This window comes from Bombina bombina, chromosome 3 (assembly GCF_027579735.1).
Source record: "Bombina bombina isolate aBomBom1 chromosome 3, aBomBom1.pri, whole genome shotgun sequence".
NCBI classification, from domain to species: domain Eukaryota; kingdom Metazoa; phylum Chordata; class Amphibia; order Anura; family Bombinatoridae; genus Bombina; species Bombina bombina.
In genome coordinates this window covers 1,101,296,764-1,101,309,240 of record NC_069501.1, presented here as the reverse complement: position 1 = coordinate 1,101,309,240, position 12,477 = coordinate 1,101,296,764, and the positions used below count along the sequence as shown (strand labels likewise).

The window sequence follows — 12,477 nt, the reverse complement described above, 5'->3', positions numbered from 1 at the left end:
ATGTTCTGACTAGCCGTATGGCTTGCAAGAAGATTGGATGAGCAGTAAAAAATGTCACTGCTAGAAAAAAAGTGTACTTCAAAGTGGGCTGGCAGTGGTGGAGGTAAGGAATCCTAAGATCAGAACGGATAAAACCATTTCAGGTCTGAATAAATTTAATTGAAGGCTACACATATATATTAAATAAGTGTGCATAAATATGTATATCATTAAGGAACACTAACTTTACCATCACTTTAAGGTTGGCCTCCATTCCAAGGATGCTATAAAACAACAAAGCAATAAGGCACCTCATAGTGTAGAAAGTCAACCAATATAAATCAGATGATCTAAGTAAAATCGCAAACTCACAAGTGTACATACATTGAGAACACAATAACAGGCCGTATCCTCTGCGTCGACCCGGGAGACTCACCACCTCTATCTATCTGGATTTAACTCACAGCAAACTTTATTGTGAACGTTTTCAGAGAAAGGAGTGAATGCTCCGAAAATGTTCACAATAAAGTTTGCTGTGAGTTAAATCCAGAGAGTGCAATTACTGGACTGTGGTATTTGGAATTTTTTGCACCCTGGTCCTTATCCTAAGAGCGAGTGGGAGTGCGCTTTTTCTACATTTGAATTATATATATATATATATATATATATATATATATATATATATATATATATATATATATATATATATATATATATATATATATATATATTTTTATATATATATATATATACACAAACAAAGAGGTATCAGCGCACATCCATTTTCCAAAGCACAACATATTTTTTACTGCTGCAAAAAATTGCCTGCAAATACATCAAGAGACAACTATTCTTTCTCCAACATAGGTGTGTCCGGTCCACGGCGTCATCCTTACTTGTGGGATATTCTCTTCCCCAACAGGAAATGGCAAAGAGCCAGCAAAGCTGGTCACATGATCCCTCCTAGGCTCCGCCTACCCCAGTCATTCTCTTTGCCGTTGTACAGGCAACATCTCCACGGAGATGGCTTAGAGTTTTTTAGTGTTTAACTTTTGCTTCTTCTGAGGCTATTTTTGGGAGAAAGGTTTTGCAAGCCGTGGTGCCTTCCATTTAGGTGACCTGATTTGCTCTCTCCCTTCATCCGTGTCCTAAAGCTTTGGTATTGGTTCCCACAAGTAAGGATGACGCCGTGGACCGGACACACCTATGTTGGAGAAAACAGAATTTATGTTTACCTGATAAATTACTTTCTCCAACGGTGTGTCCGGTCCACGGCCCGCCCTGGTTTTTTAATCAGGTCTGATAATCTTTTTTTCTTTAACTACAGTCACCACGGTATCATATGGTTTCTCCTATGCAAATATTCCTCCTTAACGTCGGTCGAATGACTGGGGTAGGCGGAGCCTAGGAGGGATCATGTGACCAGCTTTGCTGGCTCTTTGCCATTTCCTGTTGGGGAAGAGAATATCCCACAAGTAAGGATGACGCCGTGGACCGGACACACCGTTGGAGAAAGTAATTTATCAGGTAAACATAAATTCTGTTTTTTTAAATAATATTGGGAACTTAGTCACACAATATGGCCATATTCTGCTTAGCCAGTCACCACTTTCAAGGTGCCCCAATTCGACTGGTCCTACTCTACAGTCCTTTTGCCACAGAGGGCTGAAACATTCCTGCTTTTACTCTTCATAATAGAATGAGACTCCCTGGCTTTTTATTCACAACTCTATAACACTGTTATGAGCACACCTGAACTTGGGTGGGGTGCTTAAACCAATGGGAGATGGTCAGTCTCCCTGGTAATTTTAAATACAAAATTTGTTTTTTTAGCACACCTTACAAAAAGTTTAAATCCACATCTGGGAGTGCTGCCAATATGACCCAGTAATTGCACAAACAAAGAGGAATCAGCGCACATCCATTTTCCAAAGCACAACGTATTTTTTACTGCTGCAAAAAATTGCCTGCAAATACATCAAGAGACAACTATTCTTTTTTAAATAATATTGGGAACTTAGTCACACAATATGGCCATAAAGTGGTGACTGGCTAAGCAGAATATGGCCATATTGTGTGACTAAGTTCCCAATATTATTTAAAAAAGAATAGTTGTCTCTTGACATATATGTATATACAGGGAGTGCAGAATTATTAGGCAAATGAGTATTTTGACCACATCATCCTCTTTATGCATGTTGTCTTACTCCAAGCTGTATAGGCTCGAAAGCCTACTACCAATTAAGCATATTAGGTGATGTGCATCTCTGTAATGAGAAGGGGTGTGGTCTAATGACATCAACACCCTATATCAGGTGTGCATAATTATTAGGCAACTTCCTTTCCTTTGGCAAAATGGGTCAAAAGAAAGACTTGACAGGCTCAGAAAAGTCAAAAATAGTTAGATATCTTGCAGAGGGATGCAGCACTCTTAAAATTGCAAAGCTTCTGAAGCGTGATCATCGAACAATCAAGCGTTTCATTCAAAATAGTCAACAGGATCGCAAGAAGCGTGTGGAAAAACCAAGGCGCAAAATAACTGCCCATGAACTGAGAAAAGTCAAGCGTGCAGCTGCCAAGATGCCACTTGCCACCAGTTTGGCCATATTTCAGAGCTGCAACATCACTGGAGTGCCCAAAAGCACAAGGTGTGCAATACTCAGAGACATGGCCAAGGTAAGAAAGGCTGAAAGACGACCACCACTGAACAAGACACACAAGCTGAAACGTCAAGACTGGGCCAAGAAATATCTCAAGACTGATTTTTCTAAGGTTTTATGGACTGATGAAATGAGAGTGAGTCTTGATGGGCCAGATGAATGGGGCCGTGGCTGGATTGGTAAAGGGCAGAGAGCTCCAGTCCGACTCAGACGCCAGCAAGGTGGAGATGGAGTACTGGTTTGGGCTGGTATCATCAAAGATGAGCTTGTGGGGCCTTTTCGGGTTGAGGATGGAGTCAAGCTCAACTCCCAGTCCTACTGCCAGTTTCTGGAAGACACCTTCTTCAAGCAGTGGTACAGGAAGAAGTCTGCATCCTTCAAGAAAAACATGATTTTCATGCAGGACAATGCTCCATCACACGCGTCCAAGTACTCCACAGCGTGGCTGGCAAGAAAGGGTATAAAAGAAGAAAATCTAATGACATGGCCTCCTTGTTCACCTGATCTGAACCCCATTGAGAACCTGTGGTCCATCATCAAATGTGAGATTTACAAGGAGGGAAAACAGTACACCTCTCTGAACAGTGTCTGGGAGGCTGTGGTTGCTGCTGCATGCAATGTTGATGGTGAACAGATCAAAACACTGACAGAATCCATGGATGGCAGGCTTTTGAGTGTCCTTGCAAAGAAAGGTGGCTATATTGGTCACGGATTTGTTTTTGTTTTATTTTTGAATGTCCGAAATGTATATTTGTGAATGTTGAGATGTTATATTGGTTTCACTGGTAAAAATAAATAATTGAAATGGGTATATATTTGTTTTTTGTTAAGTTGCCTAATAATGCCTAATAATTATGCACATAGTCACCTGCACACACAGATATCCCCCTAAAATAGCTATAACTAAAAACAAACTAAAAACTACTTCCAAAACTATTCAGCTTTGATATTAATGAGTTTTTTGGGTTCATTGAGAACATGGTTGTTGTTCAATAATACAATTAATCCTCAAAAATACAACTTGCCTAATAATTCTGCACTCCCTGTGTATATATATATATATATATATATAATATAATATGAATAATATATTATAGTATATAGTGAATACTCCATTCCAAGGATCTGTACACAGGTCAGTCTCTTTAAAAGCCATGGTTGTGTGTTCCATATTTCATGTGATACTTTAGCAATTGGACTTCTAGTCACAAAGAATTGTGATTATTATGCTTGCATCAGATCCTGTCTCTGTTGTCAGCATCTCTCTGTTTGTAATTGAGGCGCATATACTCACAGGGAAGGAATTTTCTGCCCCTAGATTGGACTGTCATTTCTACGGATGTCCATTGTTGAGCCATCTGGTTTCAGCTCAAGGCTCAGGAGAGATGATCTCCACTGAAGTTATTCCTTACCATAAATATTGTACAGCTCAGAACAGTGATTCCGACTTCCTTATGTTTTCACATAATACTCATATTCTGATACAGCATTTCCATTGATACAGTAGTACTTTCTTGAGTGTTGAGTAGCGGACCTACTCAAAATTGGGCCCTTGTGCAAAAAATGTTTCCCCACCCCCCAAAAAAAAGGTGACAGTAAAAGTAACCAATAACAATAAAATACTTGCTGTTTTGTAAAATGCTTTTGAGTAGATAGATACATACATAGATAGGACCTGTAGCCTGCACTAATAAATGGCTCCCCTGTATTAGGATTGTACAGATTCTTCACACACCTATGTATAGACTGACTGCTATGGGCCCCCAAGCACTTGGGCCCTGGTGCCACTGCACCTGCTGCACCAATGGTAGTTCCTCCCCTGGTTCAGACTGTCTTTTTCTCCAGTTATTCTGTCTCTGCAAGTAATTTTATAGATAAAGAAAAACAAAGAGAGGGTGATTATTCGGCTTATACTAAACCTGTGGAAATTGGGATAATTCAGGACAGGATAATTGTCTTGTGATCCGAAGTGCTTTTTTTATGTAGGCTTTATTGAATCTTTGTTTCTCTTGTAAGGTGTATCCAGTCCACGGATCATCCATTACTTGTGGGATATTCTCCTTCCCAACAGGAAGTTGCAAGAGGATCACCCACAGCAGAGCTGCTATATAGCTCCTAACTGCCATATCCATTCATTCTCTTGCAACTCTCAACAAGCATGGAGGTAGTAAGAGAGAAGTGGTGTAACATAGTTGTTTTTTTTCTTCAATCAAAAGTTTGTTATTTTTAAATGGTACCGGAGTTGTATTATTTTGTCCCAGGCAGAAAATAGAAGAAGAATCTGCCTGTGATTTCTATGATCTTAGCAGGTTGTAACTAAGATCCATTGCTGTTCTCACACATGACTGAAGAGAGAGGTAACTTCAGAGGGGGAATGGCGTGCAGGTTATCCTGCTATGAGGTATGTGCAGTTAAAACATTTTCTAGAAGATGTGAATGCTAGAAAATGCTGCTGATACCAGATTTATGTAAGGTAAGCCTGAATACAGTGATTTAATAGTGACTGGTATCATGCTTACTTTCTGAGGTAATACTCTTATAGATTTGCAATATAAAACGTTTGCTGGCATGTTTAAACGTTTTTATATATACTTTGGTGATAAAACTTTATTGGGGCCTAGTTTTTTTCCACATGGCTGGCTTAAATTAGCCTAGAAACAGTTTCCTGAGGCTTTCCACTGTGTTACTATGAGTGGGAGGGGCCTAATTTAGCGATTTTTTTGCGCAGTAGCTTTTACAGACTGAGACATCCAGCTTCCTCCAGGAGTCCCCTGAATGCTATAGGACCCCTCTCAAGGGCTCTTAGGCTTTCCAAAATCGTTTGTTGGGGAAGGTAGGCCCACAGCAAGGCTGTGGCAGTTTGGTGTGACTGTTAAAAAACGTCTATCGTTGTTTTGATTTGTTTTTTGAACTAAGGGGTTAATCATCCATTTGCAAGTGGGTGCAATGCTCTGTTAGCTTATTATACACACTGTAAAAATTTTGTTTGATTTACTGCTTTTTTTCACTGTTTTTCAAATTCTGATAAAATTTGTTTCTCTTAAAGGCACAGTACCGTTTTTATTTTTTGCTTGTTAACTTGATTTAAAGTGTTTTCCAAGCTTGCTAGTCTGTTTAAACATGTCTGACATAGAGGAAACTCCTTGTTCATTATGTTTAGAAGCCATGGTGGAACCCCCTCTTAGAATGTGTACCAAATGTACTGATTTCACTTTAAGTAATAAAGATCATATTCTGTCTTTAAAAAATTTATCACCAGAGGAATCTGACGAGGGGGAAGTTATGCCGACTAACTCGCCCCACGTGTCAGACCCTTTGACTCCCGCTCAAGGGACTTACGCTCTAATGGCGCCAAGTACATCTGGTGCGCCCATAGCGTTTACTTTACAAGACATGGCGGCGGTCATGGATAATACCCTGTCAGCGGTATTATCCAGACTACCTGGGTTTAGAGGAAAGCGAGACAGCTCTGGAGTTAGAAGAAATACAGAGCATACTGCCGCTTTAAGAGCTATGTCTGATACTCCCTCACAATATACAAAAGCTGAGGAAGGAGAGCTTCTTTCTGTGGGTGATGTTTTCTGACTCAGGGAAAAAGATTCAACCTGATTCTGATATGTCTACATTTAAATTTAAGCTTGAACACCTCCACGTGTTGCTCAGGGAGGTTTTAGCTGCTCTGAATGACTGTGATACAATTGCAGTGCCAGAAAAATTGTGTAGATTGGACAAATACTATGCAGTGCCGGTGTGCACTGATGTTTTTCCAATACCTAAAAGGTTTACAGAAATTATTACTAAGGAATGGGATAGACCAGGTGAGCCGTTCTCTCCCCCTTCTATTTTTTAGAAAATGTTTCCAATAGATGCCACCACACGGGACTTATGGCAGACAGTCCCTAAGGTGGAGGGAGCAGTTTCTACCCTAGCTAAGCGTACTACTATCCCTGTCGAGGACAGTTGTGCTTTCTCAGATCCAATGGATAAAAAGTTAGAGGGTTACCTTAAAAAAATGTTTATTCAACAAGGTTTTATTCTACAGCCCCTTGCATGCATTGCCCCAGTCACTGCTGCTGCGGCTTTCTGGTTTGAGTCTCTGGAAGAGGCTTTACAGGTAGAGACCCCATTGGATGACATACTTGACAAGCTTAGAGCACTTAAGCTAGCCAATTCTTTTGTTTCTGATGCCATTGTTCATTTGACTAAACGAACGGCTAAGAATTCTGGTTTTGCTATTCAAGCGCGCAGGGCACTACGGCTTAAATCATGGTCAGCTGACGTTACTTCAAAGTCTAAGCTGCTTAACATTCCCTTCAAGGGGCAAACCCTATTCGGGCCTGGTTTGAAGGAGATCATTTCTGATATCACTGGAGGAAAAGGTCATGCCCTTCCTCAGGATAGGTCCAAATCAAGGGCCAAACAGACTAATTTTCGTGCCTTTCGAAACTTCAAGGCGAGTACGGCATCAACTTCCTCTAATGCAAAACAAGAGGGAACTTTTGCCCAGTCCAAGTCGGTCTGGAGACCTAACCAGACCTGGAACAAAGGTAAGCAGGCCAAAAAGCCTGCTTCTGCCCCTAAGTCAGCATGAAGTATCAGCTCCCTATCCGGTAACGGATCTAGTAGGGGGCAGACTTTCGCTCTTCGCCTAGGCTTGGGCAAGATATGTCCAGGATCCCTGGGCGTTGGAAATTGTATCCCAGGGATATCTTCTGGACTTCAAAGCTTCTCCTCAAAAAGGGAGATTTCACCTTTCACAATTATCTGCAAACCAGATAAAGAGAGAGGCATTCTTACACTGTGTTCAAGCCCTCCTAGTTATGGGAGTGATCCATCCTGTTCCACAGGAGGAACAAGGACAGGGATTTTACTTAAATCTGTTTGTGGTTCCCAAAAAAGAGGGAACCTTCAGACCAATTTTGGATCTAAAGATCTTAAACAAATTCCTCAGAGTTCCATCATTCAAGATGGAGACTATTCGTACCATCCTACCTATGATCCAGGAGGGTCAATAAATGACTACAGTGGATTTAAAGGATGCTTATCTTCACATTCCGATACACAAAGATCATCATTGGTTTCTCAGGTTTGCCTTCCTGAACAGGCATTACCAGTTTGTAGCTCTTCCCTTTGGGTTAGCTAAAGCCCCAAGAATCTTTACAAAGGTTCTGGGGTCACTTCTGGCGGTCCTAAGACCGCGGGGCATAGCAGTGGCCCCTTATTTAGACGACATTCTGATACAGGCGTCAAATTTCCAAATTGCCAAGTCTCATACGGACATAGTTCTGGCATTTCTGAGGTCGCATGGGTGGAAGGTGAACGAGGAAAAGAGTTCTCTATCCCCTCTCACAAGAGTCTCCTTTCTGGGAACTCTAATAGATTCTGTAGAAATGAGGATTTACCTGACAGAGTCCAGGTTATCAAAACTTCTAAATTCCTGCCGTGTTCTTTATTCCACTTCTCGCCCTTCGGTGGCTCAGTGTATGGAAATAATCGGCTTAATGGTAGCGGCAATGGACATAGTGCCGTTTGCACGTCTACATCTCAGACCGCTGCAACTATGCATGCTCTACTAAATCTCGATAAAGAGACCAGGGATTCTCTTCTCTGGTGGCTATCTCGGGTCCATCTGTCCAAGGGAATGACCTTTCGCAGGCCAGATTGGACAATTGTAACTACAGATGCCAGCCTTCTAGGCTGGGGGGCAGTCTGGAACTCTCTGAAGGCTCAGGGATCGTGGACTCAGGAGGAGACACTCCTTCCAATAAACATTCTGGAACTGAGAGCGATATTCAATGCTCTTCAGGCTTGGCCTCAGCTAGCGACAATGAGGTTCATCAGATTTCAGTCGGACAACATCACGACTGTGGCTTACATCAACCATCAAGGGGGAACGAGGAGTTCCCTAGCGATGTTAGAAGTCTCAAAGATAATTCGCTGGGCAGAGATTCACTCTTGCCACCTATCAGCTATCCATATCCCAGGTGTAGAGAACTGGGAGGCGGATTTTCTAAGTTGACAGACTTTTCATCCAGGGGAGTGGGAACTCCATCCAGAGGTGTTTGCACAATTGATTCATCGTTGGGGCAAACCAGAACTGGATATCATGGCGTCTTGCGAGAACGCCAAGCTTCCTTGTTACAGATCCAGGTCGAGGGACCCCAAGGCAACGCTGATAGATGCTCTAGCAGCGCCTTGGTCCTTCAACCTGGCTTATGTGTTTCCACCGTTTCCTCTGCTCCCTCGTCTGATTGCCAAAATCAAGCAGGAGAGAGCATCGGTGATCTTGATAGCGCCTGCGTGGCCACGCAGGACTTGGTATGCAGATCTGGTGGACATGTCATCCTTTCCACCATGGACTCTGCCGTTGAGACAGGACCTTCTACTTCAAGGTCCTTTCAACCATCCAAATCTAATTTCTCTGAGGCTGACTGCCTGGAGATTGAACGCATGATTTTATCAAAGCGTGGTTTCTCCGAGTCAGTCATTGATACCTTAATTCAGGCACGAAAGCCGGCCACCAGGAAAATCTATCATAAGATATGGCGTAAATATCTTTATTGGTGTGAATCCAAGGGCTACTCATGGAGTAAGGTCAGGATTCCCAGGATATTATCTTTTCTCCAAGAAGGATTGGAGAAAGGATTGTCAGCTAGTTCCTTAAAGGGACAGATTTCTGCGCTGTCTATTCTTTTGCACAAGCGTCTGGCGGATGTTCCAGACGTTCAGGCATTTTGTCAGGCTTTAGTTAGAATCAAGCCTGTGTTTAACCCTGTTGCTCCACCTTGGAGCTTAAATTTGGTTCTTAAAGTTCTTCAGGGGGTTCCGTTTGAACCTCTTCATTCCATAGATATTAAACTTTTATCTTGGAAAGTTCTTTTTTTGGTAGCTATTTCCTCAGCTCGTAGAGTTTCCGAGTTATCTGCCTTACAATGTGATTCTCCTTATCTGATCTTCCATGCAGATAAGGTAGTTCTGCGTACCAGACCTGGGTTTTTACCTAAGGTGGTATCTAATAAGAATATCAATCAGGAGATTGTTGTTCCGTCATTGTGTTCTAATCCTTCTTCAAAGAAGGAACGTCTATTACACAATCTTGATGTGGTTCGTGCTTTAAAGTATTATTTACAAGCTACTAAAGATTTTCGTCAAACATCTGCTTTGTTTGTTGTCTACTCTGGACAGAGGAGAGGCCAAAAGGCTTCGGCAACCTCTGTTTCGTTTTGGCTAAGAAGTATAATCCGCTTAGCTTATGAGACTGCTGGCCAGCAGCCTGCTGAAAGGATTACAGCTCATTCTACTAGAGCTGTGGCTTCCACATGGGCCTTTAAAAATGAGGCTTCTGTTGAACAGATTTGCAATGCGGCGACTTGGTCTTCGCTTCATACCTTTTCAAAATTCTATAAATTTTATAATTTTGCTTCTTCGGAGGCTATTTTTGGGAGAAAGGTTTTACAGGCAGTGGTACCTTCCGTTTAAGTTCCTGCCTTGTCCCTCCCTTCATCCGTGTACTTTAGCTTTGGTATTGGTATCCCACAAGTAATGGATGATCCGTGGACTGGATACACCTTACAAGAGAAAACATAATTTATGCTTACCTGATAAATTTATTTCTCTTGTGGTGTATCCAGTCCACGGCCCGCCCTGTCATTTTAAGGTAGGTATTTTTTAATTTTAAACTACAGTCACCACTGCACCCTATGGTTTCTCCTTTCTCTGCTTGTCTTCGGTCGAATGACTGGATATGGCAGTTAGGGAAGGAGCTATATAGCAGCTCTGCTGTGGGTGATCCTCTTGCAACTTCCTGTTGGGAAGGAGAATATCCCACAAGTAATGGATGATCCGTGGACTGGATTCACCACAAGAGAAATAAATTTATCAGGTAAGCATAAATTATGTTTTCTTAAGAGTAAATGGTTGCACATAAAGCAATTCTATTTTTGAAGGGCTGTAAATGTGTAATGGTTAAGACATATTACAGGGTCTGGTCCACCTTTGGTTAATGTTATAAACTTGTTTGGGATTACAGACTTACTGAACAGACTTTGGGTATCCTTCAAAATGTTACGGTTAGATTATTTTACATTTATTCACAAAAAAACCCCATGTTTCTGCACTTCTAGTGAATGATTGCATTTCATCCTGATGTGAAATTCTTTTAAGCCTTGGGAAAAATATGTCTGGTTTTCAAAGATCACATTACTATATGTTCTAATTTTGATTCATCAGGTTCATTTACCCAATGTTTTGAACTTGTTAGACTATCTTACCAGTAGATTTGTCAAGTTAATCATATTTCTAAGACTGCCACACTTCTTTGAGGTTCTGCTTGGATTTTTATGGTTATGTCTCAATCCTTGGAACAAGAGACTGTAAGGTATGTGTACAAGCTTGATGTTGTCATAGCTCTCTCTCTTTTTCCTTTTTTTTCTTTAAAGCTTCTAGGAAATCAGGAAGTTTTATTTTATTTTTGTTCTACATTCTGGCTTCATAATGGGCCAGAATATTTCCAAAGGTTCTTTAACATTTTGTATTTATTTTGCAATACAGGTGGTTTATGAAATATCTAGATAATTCTTTCAGTCTGAGATATGTTACTTGCATCTTCATGAAACCTTAGTGGAACATTTATGTAATGTAGATAAATGGTCTTTATTGCATACTTTTAGTATATTCTATTAGTACATTGTGTAAGTTCAGACTGACCCTAGGCAGCTGTATACTACCCACTATTGCATTGGTGTGATTTAGCTTTGGTACAGACCTATCAGAACTGATATTTTTCTGTATTTCTGCAAAAACATCAGGTTTATACTTTTCTTAAATCAATTTTTTTTTCATGATCAAGGTAGAAACGTATAAAGCCCCCCAGTTTGGCACACATTTTTGATTTATGGTTATGCCCCTCATTCATACCGCTTTCGCTAAATAGGTTCTCGCTTGGTTAAGTGTGAACTGACTCAAGCATGAAAATAAGGCATTTCTAACGATTTCAGCAATAAAAATAGACTTACCGACCCATAGGGAAAAAGTATGTTGTATATATAATGTCCTGCAGTAGCAGTGAAATGAACTAGACTGTAGCTGACATTTTTCTTCTTTTACAGAAGTGTTGTTGTGCCTGTGAAGAAACCACCTCCTGGTAGCTTAGCAGTTAACACAGTTGGAGCAGCTAGCGGAGGGGCGCTAACCCCGAGCACTACACCAAATATATTTGCTTCTACTGGAGCAACACCAAAAAGTATGATCAATACAACAGGTATAGATTTTCTTTCTTTATTGTTCTGTACAATGTTTGACCCTAAAATGTTTTACTTTAATATTTACCTATGTTTTGTATATGACATTTAAAATCCTAGCACTTTACTGGAAATGAAATCTCAATGTGGGTTGCAAAGTAGAGCTACCAACTATTTATTTTAATTGTATTGGCACAGTTTTGTATGTGTAGCTCTTCCATATTTAGCTCTGCATAATACTTTGGTGTAATATATGTGTGTGTATGTATGTATATATAATATATATATATATTTATTTATATTTTTTTTTTTTCTAATATAATAATAATTAGCTCAACTTCAAACTTGTTATGTATTATGCATCAAAGACACTAAGGGCTCCATGTACTAAGCAGTCAGCGAGCTACCCGCAACAAATCTCGCGTCAAAATTCGCAAACTGATATGTACAAAGCCGTCAATTATGTTAAAACTCGCATCTTTAAAATTGCGAGCGTACTTATCCGCCAAACCTCGCTACCGCTCCATTTTTCACTGTAATTAGACACATTTGACCACCAACTCGCCAAAAACGAATGTACTAAAAAATCTATTTGTCCG

The 12,477-nt window shown here is 40.6% G+C and overlaps 1 protein-coding gene across 1 annotated transcript in view; it reads left to right on the top strand.

Annotated features, from left to right (window-relative positions):
• NBEA (neurobeachin) overlaps positions 1-12,477 on the top strand; it is a 1,472,531-nt gene that overhangs the window by 736,287 nt on the left and 723,767 nt on the right. The window contains exon 31 of the mRNA XM_053708445.1: positions 11,747-11,898. Within this exon, the coding sequence (XP_053564420.1) occupies positions 11,747-11,898 (152 nt within the window). The remainder of the gene's footprint in view (positions 1-11,746; positions 11,899-12,477) is intronic.